The 22,662-nt window shown below is 41.2% G+C and overlaps 1 protein-coding gene across 3 annotated transcripts in view; it reads right to left on the minus strand.

Moving 5' to 3' along the window:
• The window catches only part of LOC119861653 (ligand of Numb protein X 2-like), a 45,388-nt gene that overhangs the window by 3,444 nt on the left and 19,282 nt on the right, over nt 1-22,662 (minus strand). For 2 of the 3 annotated variants that reach the window (XM_038417025.2, XM_038417027.2), the window contains 8 exons: nt 17,063-17,518; nt 14,144-14,373; nt 12,101-12,297; nt 9,656-10,024; nt 7,393-7,572; nt 5,021-5,195; nt 4,582-4,804; nt 993-1,151 (listed from right to left, as the gene is read on the minus strand). In XM_038417025.2, the coding sequence (XP_038272953.1) occupies nt 993-1,151; nt 4,582-4,804; nt 5,021-5,195; nt 7,393-7,572; nt 9,656-10,024; nt 12,101-12,297; nt 14,144-14,373; nt 17,063-17,478 (1,949 nt within the window). In that variant the 5' untranslated portion in view covers nt 17,479-17,518. Of the gene's footprint in view, nt 1-992; nt 1,152-4,581; nt 4,805-5,020; nt 5,196-7,392; nt 7,573-9,655; nt 10,025-12,100; nt 12,298-14,143; nt 14,374-17,062; nt 17,519-19,639; nt 19,724-22,662 lie in introns of all 3 variants that reach the window. The other variant, XM_038417026.2, reaches the window with a different exon arrangement.

Genomic DNA, 22,662 nt, shown 5'->3' on the forward strand with positions numbered 1-22,662 from the left:
ATGAGAGAGGCTGAAATGAAATGACAGAGGGAAAGGGTGGTTGGGAATTCAAGAAAAGAGCCAGTCAGCACAAAGGACGACAATCCAGAGGAAAAACTGTAAAAAGCAGATGGATGTGGATGATCTAATGTGTGTCCAAAGGTCCCTGCTGCAGCTGCTTATTTAGTAATAGCTATGGGGAAGTGCTCACAGGCCTCATGGAGGGTACTCTGTCATGCTGGTAATTCGTGAGTCCGCTTTACATGCTAGGATTGGACTAATTTGATATCAGAACATAGTTGCCAAATAACTGAAAAGTCCTTAGTTGGTTAATGCTTGCACCATTCACTGAAACTCAATCCCCTTGGGAACAGTGCCAGATCTCTGCTCTGACAGTATCCCTGGCAGATGGGCTGAAAGGGCAACACTGACATCTGCTCTGGAAGGAGCCAGCTGTACATGTTCCTAGCTGGAGGGGAAGACACTGTAAAGGGAGTTTCACAGGGAAGGACAACCACAGAAGTTAAAGAGCCAGTGCATTTCCTAGTGTGTCAACCAGGTTAGTTTTAAACATCCCAAGCAACAGGGCCCTTGAGAGATTATTCACAACTGAATAAGTCTCACTGTCAGGAAGTTTCTCCTGATAGTCATTTTAAATATCCCCTTAATTTCATCCAGTTAATCCTAGTTATAGCATAATCACCTCTTGTAGTATCCTAACTGATCCCTCTAGCACTTGATAATTACAGCCTTCACAGGGATGGGGAAAAAAAAAAGTGTTAAATCACTCAGGCTTACAAATGATTGTATGACTCTTCCATCACAATTGTAGAAATAAAGGCAGCTGGTTGTGTGGTTATTGCTAAGAGCTGGGATGAAAAGGAACTTGGATAAATCACTAAATTTCAGTAAGGCTCATTGTTAAAGCATAACAGCTCAATAAAATTATACAGACCATCTAAGCTCAGTATTTCTGGAATGGATACAAATAATGGAAGAAACACCACACATACTTTAGTCTTCTGTCACAGAAGGCAGGTGTTGCAGGCACTATGGTTTTAATGAAAAATGGCTGGTTTCCTTTGCCTTCTTCAAAGCCTCCAACAATGCTGAATCCCCAGCTTTCTGAGTTACTTTTACGAAGGACAATATCCTGACAGCAGTGAAGATAGCTGGAAAGACAGACACAGTCACAGAAAAGGCGCACACAACTTGTTCTTAAGCACCTATTTTCCAGCTAGAATTGCTTGACTAAACATCTTCATTTTTCTTTGTGATGTAGGAGCCCTCAGATACCTGCAATAACCCTTGTTAGACTACCTGCATCCATTGGGGGACAAAGCCTTATCCCACCACAAGTATTGTGATGAGAGTAGGAAGCCTGATAGGGAAGACGGGTCATTTATGTTAATGAGTTATCTTTACAGCATCATTTTGTAAAAAAAAAAAAAATAAGTAATTTAAAGCAGTACTGCTGCAGCCCTTATAATTAATCTGGAGTCAATTTTCTGGTTTTACATGTATTGTGGAGACTTGGTACAATGGCTGCAGTTAGCAGCCAGATAACAGATGGAAAAGCCAAACATGTTGTTAGGTAAGGCATTTCTTCTACTAAATGATTCAATCAAATCAGTCAAGGTTTGTTTGTGAAGGGTTTTTCATGCAGGATTTATCATAAGAAGGATTGCACAATATAAGATTTATAGTCCTACGAGAGATTGTTCATAAAGAACATAATCCAAACTTTTTGAGATATACCTGCTTCTCAATTTCTAAAATGTCTGATGTATTATCATATCAAAAGGCCAAGCCTGCTCACCAGACTTCTTCAAAAGATGACACAAATACTAACAGCATTTGCTCCTGGAATTCACTGCTCAACAGAAAGGGAGAGCCCAGTGACCTATACTAGATATCCAGAAGGAGTGGCTGGAGTGCACCAGTGCTGTGTGAGCAAACAGAGCAGCCATAAATTGGCACTCAGCAATAATCAGAATGCATGTAATTAACTGTGGCACTCACTACCACAAGTTAACTGAGGCAAAGAATGAAGAAGGATTAGACTTTTATATGGACAATAAAAATACCCACAGTTATGTTAGAGAGGAAAACAATGAACTTGGGATATCAAGCTGCCTGCTTCAGAACATAACCATCCACTAACTGCCTGATAGGGTAAAACCAGCCCAATGGTACTATGTAAGTATCTTACATCCCCATCTGCAGCATCTGGTACTTGCTACTGTCAGACCTAAAAATGGTAGGCGATAGACCAGATGGCCATCCATCTGGTCATATATGGTAATTCCTGTGTTTTTAATAGCTCATACACAGCTTTGAACGGCAGAAAAAAATCTGTTATTGTGAGGAGAAGACTGGCCAGGACACCTGGGTTTTTTCCTACTCTAACTTCCAGCCAGGCAGCTCATCAGAGACTGATGGAGCCCTCTCATCTGAAAGGCTGCCCTTCTGGCAATGCAGTGCAGCAATGTCAGGACAGCATGTAAACACAAAGGCAGCATACCACTAAATGAGCCAGGCTGATAAACTACATTCAACACAAAGCCGCAAGTGTAACAATAAAGAGTAAAACTTTTAAGCATTGCGGACAGAGGTGTCGAAAAGGACTGAATATACCAGTAAGGCTTCAAACATAACCTCTTCAGACTCTGCTCTTCCAGCACCAGCTGCTATCGCAGACTAACAACTAACATGTGGCTTTCCTCAACAAAACAGAATGCAAGAGAATACGCACCAAAGGAGCTACCTTCTGGATTAAGCATTTACCTGAAAAAAGATTGACTATGTGCTAGCAATAAACTTCAGATTTTCACACTGGATTTCAAAACACAGCTCTCAAGGAATGTTTTGAGAGGGCTATACTCAGTGGTGGCTCAAAAATTTCTCAGCAGAAGTTAAAAATAAAACCAAAAAACCCCCCAACTGTGCCGTGCATAAAAGTCAGCGTGCCAAAAAGTCTGAACATCTACATTTAGCTGATGAGGGCAATGAGGAGTTCAGCACTGATCTGTGAGAGGTTTGTTTTTCCTCAGTGGTTTAGTGAAATTATAGCACACAGAGCCAACTAGTCATTATTGGCCACCACTTTGGACAACTGGGGAAATTAGTGAGGAACTGCAAGGAAGGAATGACCACCATTTATATTGTTTGGAACAAATGATGTAAACATTGGCAGACCACAAAATGAAATAGCTCTGCTGTGTGCCTCTCAGACCATATCCTAAAACCTGCCCACAGGAAAGCATCTCAGCAGCCTGTAGTGCTAATATTCTAAAGTCTGGAGATGCCAGAATTCAGTTTACAGCAATAGAAGGAGATTACTCTCCAGCCACTGCTTCAGTGCTCTGAGGGTGCTTCTGGCATCATGGCTCTCCACCTCAGTAGGAAAAGCTGAAAATTGCTGCATAGGGTCCCGTGGGGCAGGTATACAGCCAACACTCCTTTTTAAAATGAGAGCACAGTTTTATGATCTTAAAGTTGGCTAATTTAATTATGAACTCAGCTGAGGTCCTCAGCCAGTTACAGTAAGTTAGGGTAGGTGAAACCAAACAAATATATTTGAGGCAAGGTACTTGGTGGATGCTAGCTCCAATGCCTACACTTAAAACAAAAGCAGACGACTGGAGCACTAAGAGGCTGACCTAATGGAAATGGAATTTTGGAAAGCATTAGAGTCTCTGGAGCTAGGAAGTCTTTTGATAGAACATGTTTCACCTTCCCTGGCACATGCGATGAGATGTAAAAGGAGCTGTTGCCCTGCACTCACAATACACCTGGCCCAAGAGTGACCCCTAGGCAGAAACCCCATTGCACTAGATAATGGCATAGAGATTTGGGGGTTAAATCCCAGCTTCCTACAGGAACATGAGTTAATCAGGTGCAGCTGAGACTAGTTAGTCTCAGAACTTTAAAAAAATAAAATAAATAAATAAAAAGCTGGGTTCCTTTCAAGAAAAAAACAGCCAAGACTCTATTGACAAGAAGTCCAGACAGAATGCTCTGGAAGAATAAGATCTGCCCTCTGTGTTTTGTTCTGGGAGTTTACAAACTGATAAATTGCATGAAGGGAAGGTAGCCACAGGTTTTGAATTTCTTTGGTTGCACCAGAAAATAAACCTGTAAATAAAATCAGAACGCTTATAAGAGATTTAAGCTCCCTGTCAAGCTACTCAAACCTTAACTCTGCCATAACCTGCACCTCCTCTCTAGGTTGAGCTCACTCAAAATTGACCTTTAGCAGAGACCAGTAAAGAGAAAAACCTGCTTCATCTCTCCAGAAATTAGTAGCTGAAAAGTTCAAACCTTAAAATGCTTGGCCACATGGAACACAGCAGCACAATTCCCACTACCTTTGGCACCAGCAACATGGTAAGCTACGTTCTAATGCATTTTAGCAAGGAAATTCAGAATTTGGCATTACTTTCCTAGGATTAAAAATTACACAGCTGAGATAACATTAAAAAAAGTTTGACTTGGTACAGAGTCAGCCAGTGATTCACTTTGCTTAAATGCCAGATGAGGTAGAATACCTAACTCAGTGGTTAATACTGAGGAGAGAAAGAATTGACCAAACAAACTTACGTAGGTAATCCAAGCCATGTGATCCAAAGGGGTGACCAACTGAATCCGTGTTCCCTGATATCAGAGGATGGGTCTGTGGGTTCTGGCACCTTCTCTGGTACAAGAATTTCCAGGGCTTTCAACACTACAGTGTGGGAAGCTGCATTAGATTTCAGTGCTGAGACAGCTTCATAGTAGTTTAGATGAGTCAAATCAATGCCATTTATATTCAAAAGCACATCTCCTGTGGATTAAATAAGTAGGATGATCATGGCCACATGGACTTACTGACCTTTTGCAATATAGACAATCTCTGCCTCAGGGCATCATCCAGGACTTAGTGTTTCAAACTTCACTGGTGTTAAATACCAGCTTTCACTTATAAAAACACAAACCCATTCACGGAGTTAATTAGTGAAATTATAAAAAGGGAAACTCAGGATCTAGAAAGTCTCCTTACCTCTCTTGATCCTGCCATCCCTGAAGAGGCATCCAATGGGTTGCACACTAGTTACATAAATAGGAAGTTTGTTTTTATTGTCCCTTCCACCTCCAATAGTGATTCCCAAAGATTCCTTTAGCTCCTTTTTTATTGAAACTGTCTTTTCCTGGCTGAGGTATCCCTGAGGTAGATCCTACAAAGAGATGGCAATGATTATATGGGTTAATCAATGCAGCAGAATTTAGAAAGGTCCATAACTAGGATAGGAGGCAAAGAACTGTCAATTCAGGGCTGGTGAAAGATGCCACATTAACAGCTCTGGAGAGTGAAGTTGTTTGTTTAGGCACAAACAGCAAAAGCAGCAGAAGCTATAGCACATTGCACTCCCAAGGTCATTCAACCCTGACTCACAGTGGTTGCTGCTAGGAACGTGAGGGTATCTGCCTGTCTACATGTCCATTCGATCCTTTGTCTACATAGAGGCTCTTTGTGATGAGAGTTTCCCCACCAGGAAGAGGAAAGAAATTACCAATTCATTTTACATAGGTCATCAAACATATCAGGTGCTACCAACTTTTTATCTTTTGAACTTTTGTTTAAATTGGGATGGATTTGAACCAGTGACAGAGTAAAGAGGCATTTCCAAATGCATCTACAAAGGCTGATCTATCCAATCTCATGCATTTTTTAGAACAGAGCTTGTTACTAAAATATCTCCGTTTCCATTGGAAAGATCACAGTCCCCATTTCTGTTTCAACAAGCCCAGTATACAGCAGAACCGCAGAGTTACGAACACCAGAGTTACGAACTGGCCGGTCAACCACACACCTCATTTGGAACCAGAGTACACAATCAGGCAGCAGCAGAGAGACAAAAAAAAGCAAATATAGTAGAGTACCGTGTTAAGTGTAAACTACTAAAAAAATAAAGGGAAAGTATAAAAAAGATTTGACAAGGTCAGGAAACTGTTTCTGTGCTTGTTTCATTTAAATTAAGATGGTTAAAAGCAGCATTTTTCTTCTGCATTGTAAAGTTTCAAAAGTAGTATTAAGTCAATATTCAGTTGTAAATTTTTGAAACCACCACCATAATGTTTTGTTCAGAGTTACAAAGATTTCAGAGTTACAATCTCCATTCCCAAGGTGCTCATAATTCTGAGGTTCTACTGTGCCATAAGGCCAAGACAGTAAGAAGGCAACCAGCAGATCTTTTTGCAAACACAAGGTAAAGAGTATGAAGAGGAGGGGAAACTTATTTCTGAAGATGTCCAGCATCATTGCATGGGATGAAAGGACAGTTTATAGTGACTCAAATAGCTTATCTACTTTAAATGAGAAGTTAAGGGTGCAATTTCTCAAAACAGCTCAGCATTAACCTAGCTCTGCTCTCCTTGAAGTCAGCTGCAAAACTCTTACTGACTTTGATGGGAGCAGAATTAGGCCAATGTTGAGTGCTTATGAAAATCCCACCCCTAAGCTTAGTGAAATATTAGCACATCTTGTCCTATAGATCTTAGGAGGAAGAGAGAGAGAGAGAGAGCGCGCGCGAGCGCACACATGTGTTGTAGAAACAGAAGGAGATATAGTGGATTGCAGTTTATAAAGGAAATAACTGGGCTGAAACTGCATACGATAGCAATCAACTCAGATGCAGTAACCTGGGAAACTAAACACAAGTCTAGGCAGTTCATATTTCAGGCAGAATTTCTTCACACAAATTTTAATTTAAATATGGAACAACCTGCCAGAGGCAGCAACATAAAAGCAAATCTGTTCAAGTTCACAGTTTTCTAGAGGAGGGAATCTGAGAGTAAAAGTAACCGTTAAGTTGGAGACGTTGCAAAAGTATCTTTCTTTAGGTTTACCAGTACAGCTCTCACCTCTAGGCCACAAGGCCATTTAGTCCCTACTGTGACATGGAGTCACACACAGTGTTAACATTGCAATTTAATACTAGGGGAAAGCTATGCTTGATGGGTGCTGTCCTACAGATAAGGAATTAAACCCAATGGTTGTTTTACTAGTGGCTGTCAAATACCCAGTGGCCTTTCTAAAGGAGCAGAGATTAACTCTGCTGTTTTGGCCAGCATTCCTTCTTCCCTTAAGTCAGGCTTTGACCTCAAAGACTGCACAAATGATGCTGCACTGCTCTGTAGATAACAGATGCTTGGTCTGACTGTACAGTTCACAGTTCTGCCAGCTCTCAACTCCTATTACTTTGCAAAATCTGGTAAAGAAAAGGTGCTATCTGGGACCAAACCCTACTCTTTATAACCCTGCAGTATTCTTTGTTTATATTTTCATAGCACTCAGTGGTAAAGTAATAGATTTGAGAAACAAAGAACCAAGGGCCCAGCAGAAAACAGCACTGCTATTACAACAAGACTTACCTTTTGGTAGTTTGATTTTCGTCTGTAACGATTCTGGTCAGGTCTCCTCCGATGGTGCACTGGACTCTCTCCATTGCTGCTGCTGCTGCTACTGTTTGGTGTGCCACCATCCTCAACAGCATCTGGCAGCTGTACACCAGACTGCCTTAGGACCACAAAGTTCACTCTTGCCTCACTGGTCTGCCAGGAAAAGCAAAAAGAGAAGCTTGAGACTACTGGATTATTACTAAAGGGTGAAGTTTCACCACGGCTCATGTAAAGACTTAACCTTGTGACTTCTGATGATCTCTCTGAAAGTTGCACGTCTCAGACTGTGTAACATTCTGGAAAATGTAATAGGCATGCACACACTCCTCTAGAGACCAGACAAATGTACGAAAGGAGCTGATAAAGGAGTGTCACATGTAAGATACAAGAGGTAATATTTCTATTCTACTCAGCACTTCAGATGAGGCCACACCAGTAAATGTCCCATTTTGGACACCACACTTGAAGAAAGAGGTGAAGAAATTGGAGAGAGAGTCCAGAGGAGAGCCACAAAGTGATAAGAGGTTTACAAAACTTGGTCTAGAGCAGTGGTTCTCAACCGGGGTATACGTAACCTGGGAATACTCAGAGGTCTTCCAGGGGGTAGATCAACTCACCTAGATATTTGCCTTGTTTTACAACAGACTACATAAAAAGCACTAGCAAAGTCAGTACAAACTAAAATTACATAGACAATGATTTGTTTATACTGCTCTGTATACTATATACTGTAATGCAAGTACAATATTTATATTCCTGTTGATTTGTTTTATAATATATAGCAAAAATGAGAAAATAAGCAATTTTTCAGTAGTGTGCTGTGACACTTATGTCTGATTTTGTAAGTTTTTAAGTGAGGTGAAACTTGGGGGTACACAAGACAAATCAGACTCTTGAAAATGGTACAGTAGTCTGGAAAGGTTGAGAGTCACTGGTCTAAAGAGAAGACAAGACTGGGGTAGGAGGAGAATATACGTCTCCAAATATGTAAAAGATTGTTATAAAGAGGACAGTGATCAATTGTTCTCCATGTCTACTAAGAGTAGGACAAGAATTAATCATCTTAGTTTGCAGAAAGGGAGATTTAGGTTAGATATTATGGTTAGAAATATATTCCTAAGGATAGTTAAGCTCTGGAACAGGTCACCTAGGGAGGTGGAGTGCCAACATATTAGATTCTATTCTATACATACCAGCCTCATGGTCCAGTGCTTTGACGTTTACTAACTTGAACAGTATGTTTTTGGGCTTTGCAATCAGTCCTCAGTTCTAGAAAGCTGTTTATCAGGAACATTTGTTGACTTACTTCTAATAATAAACATCGCTGCATAGCTGCAAATATTTCTATGTAAGAACACAGGCTCTCCACAATTATCAAAACTCTTCCCTTTTTCTCCCACCACTGACTCACCAAATTGCCAGGAAGAGAACAAACTCTCCTTTATCTTTGGATCCTTTCCAAGGTTTAAACTGTAAATTCTGGTGAAATGCCCTTGTGTTTGTCATGATCTTCAGGCAAAAAAAGAAACCCAGCTCTTAGAAGCTTAAAGGCACTGCCCCGTGAAACAGAGCATTTGAAACTGATCTAAACAAAGGCCACTGCATTTGGAGTAATCCTGACACAAATACTTTGCACCAAACATTCAGCCCATTAAAATGAGACAGATTTCTAACATGATGAGAATGACCATCTCCCAGCAAGGGGCCTCAAATTGACTCATGGACCCCTCTTCCAAATGCAGTTTAACTGGGAATTTTACCACCAGTATCCTGACCTAAATTAAAAATGCTTCTGTTCTGTACCACCAGGCCATGCGGTCTCTATTCAGACCTTCCTAGTTTAGCTCTAGAGACACCTCACATGCTTTGTTTCACATACTTTGTCCTGGTCTCTGTCACAGACGTATGCCTTGTGTGTGTAGAGATTTCTCTTGTAAAAAGGCTACACCTAAAGATCAGTTTGCCTTTGCTGCACTAAACCACCGTAGACATCTGACTCACTGTGGTATTGTCAGAGATGATTCATGGCAGATTCCCACCTGTGTATTCATGATCGCTAGGAAACGGTAATCCTCACTTCTGTAGGGAAGCCACTCTCCCAAAAATGGTTACTTAAGGGTATCCAAATTGTTCAGGCATGTTTTGTTAGCCCTTGGCTCAGAAATGGAGCACTGCGCGAGTGGTGCAGACAGTCACCGAGTTATCAGACAGACAGCTGCTCCATTCAATAAATTACCTGTATTATCTGTGCAGCAGTCTCAGGTGTTCCCTGCCTCAGGTCCTGGCCATTTATAGAGAGGACTTTGTCATTCTGACTCAGCTTTCCATTTTTGGCTGCCAAGCCTCCATCAAGCAGGTCCAGAATAAAAATCCCCGCCTCGTCCATCTTCCTAATCAGTTTGATTCCCAGTGGTTCAGATGGGTCTCTCTTCATCAGCGTAACGTGAATCACTTCCCGGTTAACAGCAGGGCTAGAATCCTGTTTAAGAGTCCTGTTAGAAAACCCCTTTTCCTGCAGGACCATAAGGTGAAGAACAGGACCTGGGTGGCGCAGCAAGGAGATAGCTTGGCAATGAGTCATGTTGCTGATGTTGACTCCATTGACCTAGAAAGAGGAGGGAAAATGCACCATTTAGATCCTGAAGAGCCTATGGGTCTTCCACTGTACCTAACATCACAAGGTTAGCAAAAAGCACACTTGGATCTGCCACGCACGAGGAGCCATTCCTGAGACCATTCCACAGCCTTGAAACTCTCCCATCGACTTACCTTATGCTTCTCATTCTGGTGAAGTAATGGAGTTGATGGGAGAGTGATCGGCGGTCAATTTAGCGGGTCTTCACTAGACCCACTAAATTGACCCCCAGTGGCAGATTAATTATTTTGCCACCCCTAGGCCCTGAAATAATTGCCGCCGCCCCCCCCCCGCAGCTCCCCACCCCCACTCTGCCTCCTCCCCTGAGCGCGCCGCTGGGTTGTGTGCGAAACAGGTTCGCGAAGGAGGGGGGAATGTGGCGTGCTCAGGAGAGGAGGCAGGGCCAGAGTGGGGATTTGGGGAAGGGGACCAATAGAGGCTGGGAGGGGGTGGGAAAGGGGGCTGGAGGCCGTGAACCAGCGCCGGGGGAAGCAGCCTCTGGCTGCTATTATAAATTTGCGGCTCCTGCAATTTTGCCGGCCTAGGTGTTAATACACTACTGTTGACCCCTGGTGGATCGATTGCCACGCGTTGATCCCCTGTAAGTGTAGACAAGCCCTAGGATCTTCAGTCTAAATCTTTCTTTTTTCAAGGTAATGTTGGTAACTGTTCTTCCTCCCCCCGGAGGCAGTCATGTAGGGTTCCATCCTGTCTCATTTTAGTGTGCATATGGGGCTACTGGGAAGGTTAGCAAGGAGACATGGGCAACAGCACCTTCAATATTCTAATGACACCCAGCCAGCGTTGCTGAATATCTTACTCCCTGGCTGAGACTGGGAGGTGAATGAAGCTCAATCAGATACCATGGATGTGATATTGATTGGCTTGGAGAAGCAACCTGAAGATATGACCAAGACTGTATCTGCCACGTATCTGAATGCATTGGTCTGCCAATCCTTATTAGAGTGTGTAATCAAAGGAACTGGTTGGATTTCCAGTTTTTGGATTTCTGTCTGGCCAGGAGGATGTAATACAATGGTAATGAGGTCCAGATCTTAAAGAAAGTATGTGTCTTTGTCACCTCGAGATTACACTACCAACAATGCACTTTCCATGAAGCATTAATTCAATTTGGAAAACAAAGCTAGCAGAATAGAATGTGGCAGCTCAGTTGCTTGGTGGGGTATATTGCTATGAGCATATGGCACTAGTGTTCTGTGCTCTGCACTAGCTGCCAGTTGGATTTCAGGGTGAATTTAAAATGCTGGTTTTGACATGGAAGGCTTTAAATGATTTAGGACCTGCCGGTTTGAAAAAGAGCCTCTCCCTGTGCAATAGTGCTATTAGAGAGGTGAAGTGAGGGTCAGGTAATATCTTTTATTGGACCATGGCTACAACTATACTCCATACAAATCTCATAAAAAACTGTCAGATACATAAATAAAATAGACTACTAAAAACTGAAAAGTTCAAGAAAAAATTAATCTAAGGAGATCTGTCTGAAAATGTTTTACTGCCTATTGTTACAGAAGAGAAGGTGTTTGACAAATTGAGATGAAATTTAAAAAAAAAATCCTCTTAGTTTCACTGGATTCCACCACTCTAAACAATTCTACTTCCTCTCCTGCACTTGTATCCTTCAAGTTCTGGATCAGGTAAAAATAAGAACCAATCCCAACCTTCCTAGGTTTAAAAGTGTTCCGATATCTTTTTGAAATTTTACTTATTTCCATGTGGCTCTGTTACCTCTCTCCAGCTGGGCTCAGAACTAACCAAACACTATAAAAGAGGCTGCTGTCAAGGCATTTCTGGCCTGATAAAGCAGGAAGGGTCAGAAATTACATGAGACAGCCTGTTCTTTTAAGACTCTCAGCCCAGTTTCATAGAACCAAGATATTTGGACAAGTGTCCAAACTTTGGGATGCTTATCCAAATCTCAAAGTTTGCCCAACATGACTTAGTTTTTGCTATCCACTATCATAAAAAGCCTTCTCTTAGACAAAGGAGGGTGGTAACTTATCTTTACTACTAACGGAACAAACGTACCTCAAGGATATGATCTCCAGGTGCTATTTTTCCATCTGAAGCAACAACAGAATCCCGAAGGACTTCCTGAACAACAATGTTCCCTAAAGGGGTGTCTTTGCCCCCAACTATCCGCATTCCTAGCTCTTCTTCTGGATCATCTCGGTGAATTTCAATTGTACTAGTTTCAGCCACAAGACTAGCTTTCTGAGGCAGGTCTGATTGTGAGAATCAGAGAAAACAACACATGAATACAGAAAACATCCCCTAATCCTCTCTATTCTAGTTTCACACACAGATGAGGTATACACTACTAGTAGAGCTTGTATTGTTTGGCATTTATGTGCTCAAAGATGGTATTTTGGGAAGGCAGAAGGTATATATAAGGGAAGAGAATAGATCACAAACTAAAAGCAGAAAAGTTAAATTTCCTAGACTTTTTCCCCATATGTTCCAACTAGTGCTCACTCAGTGCAAAGCTGATTGTCAGATGGTGTAGCAAGAATGGAAACAAAGCATTTTTGAGGCCTTTTATAAACAGATGATTAATTTGCCATTTCGAAATTTTTCTTCTTCTATATCCACTACCAGGTTATTTAAAGTCAAACTACTTGCAACTTAGGACTTTTTGGTTGCCAGTCTGATGCTCAGGCCATTACAGAAAAGGACTTAGTTTAGTGCTCTGATCAAAGAACTGAAAGCCTAGAACTCTTGTGTTCTAATCAGAGGTCTGACATTGCTTTGATGTGTGACCTTGGGCAAGTCATTTAACCCCTCTGTTTCAATTTCCCTTCCCCCTTTGTAAAATGGCAGTAACATTCACCTACTTTAGACGGCTGAGAAAAATTAATAAATACTTCCAAACCATTCCAAAGATGAAAACTGTTAGCTCTCCCTGCACTTTTGGCAAAGTATGTTAAATCTATCATCAATGCAGCATTTGTGCAAGCCAAGCACATTAGGTGTTGTAATGAAGGCAATCACAATGCCAGCCAAGTACAGCTGTAGTTCTCTATCACACAGTGGCTTTAACAGAGAGACTGACATGTACTTGGGGAAACTCCAACACAGAACCAAGCTAATCTACAAGGTAACTATTAGATAGGTTCATTAGGAGATAGATGGGCTGGGTGGCGGGGGGGGAGGGGGGAGTCTAAGCACGCCCAGGAATTAAGAAAATCATTTTGAAACATGCTATCAAGAATTTCAGGCTACTGATTGACATTCTAAAGATTTAATCAAGTGGTGGTATCTTTGAGTGGAGATATAGCTATTTTCATTTGTAGTGTGATGGGATTTGTTCTCTTACTGATGATCAATTTCAAATCCAAGCACTGGCACAGGCCATAAAAATGCTTCTGTTTAGTATCAGTAGGGAGGAACTAAAATAAACAACCTGAACAAATAGTTGTCTCAAAAGAGTAAATACAAAATAGAGAGAGAGAGAGCGAGAGAGAGAGATTGGCACAAATTCCTGGTACAGATTGCTTGGCATCTTCATGATATGTTTGGTGCGCTGTTCTCATGGGGGTGGTGCATACACTTTGTTTCCACACAGCTGCAAAAGAACATTGTTACTGAAAAGCTTCTGATTTTTTTTTTAAATTGGTGCTTTATGTATTGCACTTGTTAACCTAGGGTTTGTGAAATAATCTTGCTGTACTCTGCACGTGGCCATCCTGAGATGAGATAAGGGAGCTGCTACTCTTAGTAGGATTGCCAATTTTCTTTGGATGTATTCCTGGAGGTTTCATCATATGACATAATTCTGGAGACTCCAAGAAAATCCTGGAGGCTTAGCTCTTACAGAACTTTTTTAGTGTCAGTGGCAGAGGTGTGTGTTTTTTGGAACTGAAAGGCCAGGAGTAAAAAGCAAAAGGAGAAGCTTGAAACTATTGAAGGTTTCCAAGTGCTTGTTCATACAGATCCGGGCAGAATCTGTGACAAGCTCTTTTAAAGAGTATCCTTAATTTTTTTTTAAAGGAGATTTGAAACTTAATTGCATTTTGTGCTATTCAAAGTGATGTCCGTGAGATACTATTGGTAACTGCAGAGACACATTACCTCCTTCTTCACCCTCCTCAAAGGCTGGATTAACGAGTCCAGGCTCCACAGTCTCCAGAGATACTACAGCCACTATAGAGCTTTCTGCCACCAGTGATGATGCTCCATCTGTTAGCTCCACCTCTCTGGCGGCATTCGTTTCCTCCCTGGTAATGAGATCTTCCTTGCCTTTAGGAAGTGGATTTTTTCTCCTTTCTATATTGGATTTGTATTTCTTGAAGCCAGGACACCTAGAGAGGGTTTGGAAGTCAGTCATCCACACAAGCAGCAACAATCTCATTTTACATAATAAACTCAGCACATACACGCGCTGGGTAACCAAGGTGTTTCAGAAAGCATGATTAAGTCTCGTCAGTCACACATTTTCTTTCCAGCAGCTGGTGCTAGCAGAGATTCATTCATATCTCATCCTCAAATTGAGGCTGGAAGAAGGGGGAGAGAAACTCCTTTGTCAACTTTTTTATTTTTATTTAAGAGACCGATTAGTTTAATTATCTGAGAAAGGGACAGTAGGAAGGAGTTCTCCCTGTTAAAATATTTAGCATTGAAGCCCTGCTGCTCCCAATGAAGGTGAGAATACATTTTGTGAGGCATAAGCAAATACTTATTCCCTCTGCTCTTTCAGAGCCAAAGTAAGAGTGTGAACCACACATTTGAATCTCAGAAGTTTTATAGCCTTGAATATGCCATGGTTTCTACCAAATCAGCAACATACAAGATTGAGTGGGGCATGCTGTACCCATGTTATAATAAATAGAAGAAGTCTCTCACCAGGCCTATCTATCCATCCAGTTCCTCTCATAAGCACCACACACAACGTTTTAAAAAGAACCCCCATACCCCGTACACAGCAACACAACAATCAATGTTACAGAAGAAGCAGGGGAGGGAAAAACTCAGGCTATTACCACCCTTGAGGATAAATGGCAAGTTAGGTTGGTGATGGAGAAGTGCTGTTGGAGGCTCAGCGGCCTCCCTGAATCAGTACTGAACCAGTGCTCCAGAACAAGGATACAGGATAGTAGGTTATGGGTGGTTACCACGGTGTCAAAATCAAATTCCATTTGGAGTATTTACATTCTGGCTACTACAGTCCCTCTGCAATTTCACCTACTCTTTGATTTCTTCCTGGTCACTCTGCTCCCAATTGTAGGGTGGCCAAAGATACCTCTCAAAGGCACAGGGCAATCAAACCCAATGTCCAAAATACGTCTGCTTGTTGACAAACCGGAGGCCCAAGAATGGCCGTCAGAGCCATTTCAATTATTAATATTGGCATCTCTACAATCTGGCTTCAGAGGTGTTAATTTTACGAAGTGGAGGGGAAAATGCCACAAACTAGTCTCTAAAATTTGCTGCTCATTCTTTTTTAAATGCACAGATGTGGCTTAAGTCTCACTAAAAATCATAACGAACCCTGATGCAAAATACTTTCAAGGTGATGGTTTTATGCCAGTTGGAGTTTAGCTTGAATCACCTTTATGTTAACAGTCTGTATATTTAAAAAAAAATAAAACAAACATACATAATAGATTATTGGAACTTGTTTTCGGTACTGATTAAGTCACAATAAACTAAACTGCAAGACACCAGATATGGTCTGAAAGATTAACCTTTCCATATGTGACTGGATATTCACTGAAGCTGAATGACATTTCAGCGAGCAAAGTTAAGATATAGGCGCTTCTAACTCACAGTTACAGGGATTTGGGAAGTCAGGGAAATAGATTATTCAGTGCTGACTGTGTGTGTAAGGCTCAAGTAAAACAGTCCCAGCCCTTAAGAGCTTATAGTGTAAGAAGCAGAAACAGAAGATGGAATGCGCTGGTAAAACAAGAGAATGGAATACATTTGTTTTTTTAAGAGGGGAAATGTTTTAAAATAATTGTGGACTCTTAACTTGTATGTTGAAAGTATGGATAAAGATATGGAGAGAGCACCTTAGCCTCTAGATACCATAGGAACATGCAATAGAAACACAAATGCCTAGCTAAAATTGAAAAGATTTCCTTAGCTCAGCTACCACCTGCACACTTGTTGACTTTGGTATTGCTATAGACAAGCACGATGTATCTGAATGGCATCAAATCCACTGTGTACTACCTATTACATACTAACAAAACATGCTGCCACTGAAACTTTGCCTTTGTTTACAATATGGCTTGCTCCCGGCTCCATTCTGAGCAATCATTAACTAGGAACAAAGGTTCTTCAAACTCATTGGAAAGACTCCTTTGTTGTTTGCACTTTTCTAAAACCACAGTTCTTTGTCTGCTCCAGCTCAGCTAGTCGGCAGTGGAAATGCCAAAAACATCTATGCTGAGAAGTGCAATGAAAAGTCAGTCTCCCTTTCTCTGCAGAACACATTTTCAGTTGCTTGTGAAAGAATGAGGGCAGATAATGGCATTACAAATATGTGATTCAGCAAGTGCATAATGCACTGGGTGAAGTGACTTCCAGTATTTGGATCAAAGACTTGTGTGTTACGCATTTTAATTGGACCAATTAAGCTGGCAGTATTGTACCCCTTGTCTCTCTTCTGTAAATACTCAGGACTCATGCACTGTGTTTGCAGCGAGAGGTATGTATGTTTATAATTCCTTCAACGAAGCAGGCGCACAAGGACTATTCTTTGAAAAGGAGCACTGTAGTCAGATATAATTCAGGGTTTGTTACATTCAGCTGGGATTGCTTCTGCTTATATATGTCTGAGGAGACAAGTAGTTTAACCTGTATCCTCAACACATATGCACTAACCACCCAAACACATAAGCATATTGTCTTCATCCTCTCATCTTACTGGCCCCTCCCTTTGTCATCTCTGCCTGATGGTCTCATCTTAACTTAGTTTGTTCTGGGTAAGGAAACCATTGTTCTGTTCACTAAGGCACCACAGATAGTATGTAAACATATACGCACCTGTTCTGTAAATGGGCTTCTAGTTCACACCTCTGCATAGTCTGCTGACACTCTTTCTGGAAGGGACAGAGGATAGTCAACTTATCCAGCAGGTTTCTCACAAGAAGGCTAGACTTTCGGCAGTATTGGAAACTCAGTTTTTTCCGATCCATGGGACAAAAGTTATATTCCTGCATGAAGTTCTCAAGGCACTTGAAACAGTATGTGTGTCCACAGGGTGTATCCATGGGCTGGAGCAAAGGCTGAAGGCAGATATGGCAAACCAGCTCATCATCCACTTCATCCTGGAAGTTATAAAGATGATTGTCCTGTAACAGGTGGAACTGGCCACATTTATGGCAAAGTTCACTGATTTTAGAGACCTGCTCTTCCACTGGAGGGTCTGCCATGATATCCAACATCAGAAGAAAGCTCATCAGTTTGAAGAGCAGGAGTTAATGGTCTCACAGGACTTCTCTAATGAAAAGGGGAGAGAGAGAATTAATCACTCAATTGTCTAAAATGCAAGTTAAGAGGCCACCATCAACTTGAAATCTAGTCAGTTAAAAATAAGTTAAATGTAGTTTCAAGACGCACACCTGTTCCAAGTCCCCCAGCCAATTTTTGTGATTTTGCATTTTTCTATCTCCCCATCCCCTCCCTTAATTTTTCCTTTCCACTGTAACTATGAGAGAGACCCACCCAGGCAGCAGGGGAAAGTAAGGCCCTGATTCAACAAAGCATTTGTGCATCTGTTTAAGCATTTTGGTGATTTGGATCCCAAAAGATTATGCATGGGAAATAGTGACACTGACTAGACATAATTCTGTCAAATACACAAAGTAAAATGAAATGAAATTCTTATTCCTTATAATTACAATAATAAATGCAAGAAAAGTGATCAAGTGACAGTTTCCTTGTCTGCCTTTCTGGTTGGTATTTGTCTTAAAGAGATGGGGGTTAATAGGTTTTTTTTGGGAGGTGGGGGGGAAGGAAGAGAGGGTTGAAAGGAAATTTTAAATCTAGGAGGCATTTCCGTCCTCTCGTTCCCAGAAAGAAAACCCTGTTAGTTTTAACCATGAGTGTATTGTTCACTACTCACACAGGCACACATTCTATGTGTGTTCAAATAAGTATTCTATTCTAAAAAAACCCAACTGCTTTAAAATGAAGGATAGAAATACCCACCCAGGCCACTATATAATTCACTATAGTGTACCCAAAATGATTGAACTTCATTGCCTTTGTAAATAAATCTCTAAGTTGTGGACGATGACGATAATGGGACACATTCAGATCTCTGCAGCTGCAACTACATTGATGGAATTGCATTCTGAATGTTGCCTTGCTTGGCAAGCAGAGACAAAACTGTCACATTGAGGATTTTGTTTTTTAATCTGGCAGTTATAATATAGGTTTCAGAGTAGCAGCCGTGTTAGTCTGTATCCACAAAAAGAAAAGGAGGACAGGTGGCACCTTAGAGACTAACTAATTTATTCGAGCATAAGCTTTTGTGAGCTACAGCTCACTTCATCGGATGCATTCAGTGGAAAATACAGTGGGGAGATTTATAGACATAGAGAACATGAAACAATGGGCGTTACCATACACACCGTAATGAGAGTGATCAGGTAAGGTGAGCTATTACCAGCAGGAGAGCGGGGGGGGGGGCTGGAAGGAGAGGGGGCGGGAACCTTTTGTAGTGATAATCAAGGTGGGCCATTTCCAGCAGTTGATAAAGTCTGAGGAACAGCGGGGGGGGGGGGGGGGAATAAACACGGGGAAATAGTTTTATTTTGTGTTCACCTGCACATCTACCAATGTGATATATGCCATCATGTGCCAGCAATGCCCCTCTGCCATGTACATTGGCCAAACTGGACAGTCTCTACGTAAAAGAATAAATAGACACAAATCAGATGTCAAGAATTATAATATTCAAAACCAATCGGAGAACACTTCAATCTCTTTGGTCACACAATTACAGACCTAAAAGTGGCAATTCTTCAACAAAAAAAACTTCAAAAAACACACTCCAACGAGAGACTGCTGAATTGGAATTAATTTGCAAACTGGATACAATTAACTTAGGCTTGAATAAAGATTGTGAGTGGATGAGTCATTACACAAAGTAAAACTATTTCCCCATGTTTATTTCCCTCCCAACTGTTCCTCACAGGTTCTTGTCAATTGCTGGAAATGGTCCACCTTGATTATCACTACAAAAGGTCCCCCCCCCACGCTGGTAATAGGTCACCTTACCTGATCACTCTCGTTACAGTGTGTATGGTAACACCCATTGTTTCATGTTCTTTATGTATATAAATCTGCCCACTGTATTTTCCACTGAATGCATCCAATGAAGTGAGCTGTAGCTCACGAAAGCTTATGCTCTAATAAACGTGTTAGTTTCTAAGGTGCCACAAGTACTCCTGTTTTTTGTTTTGTTTTGGTTTTTTTTTAAGTTATAATGTAGTGAGCCATATGGTACCACACAAGGCTGGAATTCTACATCCTGCACTTTTCTAAAACTTTCATAAAAATAATTAGGAATGAGATATTTCTAGTGTCAAAAGTGCAAGAAGATAAATTCTGTACCTGGATCAAGTGTCTTGAAACAATTCCTTTATAGAATGTGAAAAAAAGTTTAAATCTTGGTGAAAAACTGGTCTATACAAATGCCTGGAGGAGAATGTAGAGAGGAACAGTAACTTATCAAGAACTGTAAGCAAAAGTCAGTCAGGAGTTTCTAACAGACAGACATATACCATGCTACTTCAATTCCTGTCAAACAAACAAGTCAGCTTTTTAATTAAAGGGCTCGTATCACAAATCAAACAATTTTGTTTTGCGTATTGTTACTTTGTCATGGAAACTTACACACTTCACATTACTGTCCAACAGTATTACTATTAAGGTGCCATTGTATTGGGAAGACGGAGGATAAAATACATACATACATGAAATAAAAATCAGGCAGTAAGTTTTCTCCCCATTCAATCCCTCAGCCTGAGGGCCAGTGTCACCCCATGAGTAGGAGCTTACATGGGATATCTAGTTCAAGTGCTTTGCTTATGTCTAGTCTTTACTGTAAGTGACTCTTACCACTTCCCACTCCAGACAAAATAGGAGGCATATTTCAGATAATGGGAGAATGTTAACAATACACAAGCCTATGTAGTACAGATGAAGAATGTGGTATCCCACGCTCAAGCATTGTAGAAGCCCCAGTGTTCTGCCAGCTGCAGCAGGCAGGTACATATAGTACATCTAAACCACACAGGCACAGCCCCTCTTGCCGTATTTTTCATACAAAAGGGCACGTTTTGATCCTCACTTCTCTTGAAAGCTAAGAGGTAATATTACAACTTCAGTCAAGCCCCTGACACCACCTAATGATGATGATGGGCGATCACTCATTACCAAGTATGATCATCTTCCGTGGGAGTTGTGTGTCCTCAGGTGGCTAATAAGGGCAATCCTTGAACCACAGGTTCTATTGCAATGAGGGCAGATGTTTTCAGGCTCAGCAGGAGGCTGTTGACCATGACTGGAAGCCAATGTCTCCTTCCTTCTGCGCCTCTTGTCCTCTTCAGCTTGCAGGCAAGCAAGTTCAAAATGCAGGGGACCATCACGTAGGACTTCACTCCATTTTAACGATCCTGGGCAAGTATCTCCCAAGTGTCAATGTCAATATTACACTTTTTTAGGTTGTCCTTCAGAAAGTCCTTAAAACGCTTCCAGTGTTCACCCATGTTATGGTACCCTTCTTTCAGCTGAAAGAATAGCACCTGTTTGGGGAGGCAATGGTCTGGAATCCGGACAACGTGACCAGTTCAGCGGAATTGCTGATGGATGATTATTGCCTCGATGCTGGTGGTCTTTGCCTCTTCCAGAACACTAATACTGGTGCACCCGTCTTCCCATTTGATCTTCAGAATCTTATGAAGGAAGCGTTGATGGTGTCTTTCAAGGACTTTTAAGTGGTGTCTATAGGTTGTCCAAGTTTTGGACCCAAACAACAGTGTTGGGAGAATAACAGCTTGATAAACAAGAAGCTTGGAGTCTGTTTGAATGTCGTGATCTTCAAAAACCCTGTGCCATAAACGAGAAAAAAGCTATACTGACACAGCTCAGGATGTTGAATTTCTGCCCTGGATGAAAGATGACTTCCAAGTTAGAGGAAATGATCGACATTCTCCAGTGCCACTCCATTGATTTTGATACATGGGGCATGTAATACCTCATCTGGACAGGGCTGATAGAGCACTTTAGTTTTCTTGATATTAAGAGTGAGACCAAGACATGCAATGCTTAAGCATCGGCAAACACATTTAAAGATAGTTTGAAGATCTTTCTCAGAGTGGGCAAAGATTGCGTTGTCATCAGCATACTGAAGACAGTCAATGTTGTAGAGATCTTACTCTTGGCTTTCAGCCTGCTAAGCCTGAACAGCTTTCCATCTATTCTGTAAAATAATTTCAACGCCAGCTGTAAACTTCCCAGCAATTAGGTAAAGAATGACTGCAATAAAAACTGCAAACATGGTTGGAGCGATGATACAGCCCTGTTTTACTCCTGTTTGCACTTACACCACCTAATACTTGGATTCAGTCATCCCAATACCAACAACTTAACACCCCCACCTGTCCACCCCACGCTTTCCAAAGCCAAATAACTATCAGTAAGACACAGAGGCACAGCTGTGCTTTTGGGTTTATACTACATGTTTTAATAGTTGCATAAAACATTTTGGCAGGTGATTAAATAATACATAGTTTCTCAGTGAAAACCAAGAATTCACTCCTACTTTTGCTGATAAACTACTGTAGGCCTTTTCAAATGTATCCTACTGGGTTTCATTCTCTGCTGTTTGTGCTACAACGTTAGGAGGTAAATCCCATATGTCATTTCTAGACTAGTGGGAAATAGACTTCCGTATCTGAATCCAGTAAAAAATATATAGTTCTTATAAATTCTATTTCCCTATAATCCCAATATTAATTCCAAATCTAATTTTTGAAGGTTTCATATTTAAAAATGGAAAACCGGACACCTAATTTGTCTAACAACTCCAAGTGCTCAAATAGGATTTACCTTACATCATTGTCCTTTCAACAAAAGAGGAAGTTGATTCAGATGTTTGGGAACCTAAACCTAAATCAGTGATGAAACTCAACCCACACCTGGTCGGCAAGGTAGTAGTTCGTGAACAGCACTAGTTAGGTGGCAAGCTTGAACACGCCCACTGGCTGTTCAGTGATTTCAAACAAAAGCAGATATTCTGTGTAAGTAAAATTAGTAAGAAGTTACTCAGTAAAGACAACTGCTTAAGAATCAGTTTTGTTACACTAAATGTTTGGAGGATGCAGTTCCAGCACTGAGGGTTTGGTTCTACTCTCACAATGGTCTGAGTGCATTAGCTTTCACAGAGTCACTTTAGTCTAGTCACTCTTATACCAAAAGTGAGAGCACAATCAGGCCCTGTAAACTCAAATTCAAGTTCTAAAGATGCAATTTAAAATACTCCTGGAGTCGTCATGGGCAGCTTCTATCAAGTTTAAACTTCTCATCCTTATCTTCAAGGGCCAAAAATCACCTCTGTCTCCACTCCATCTCAC

Source organism: Dermochelys coriacea, chromosome 9 (genome assembly GCF_009764565.3).
Source record: "Dermochelys coriacea isolate rDerCor1 chromosome 9, rDerCor1.pri.v4, whole genome shotgun sequence".
Taxonomy (NCBI): domain Eukaryota; kingdom Metazoa; phylum Chordata; order Testudines; family Dermochelyidae; genus Dermochelys; species Dermochelys coriacea.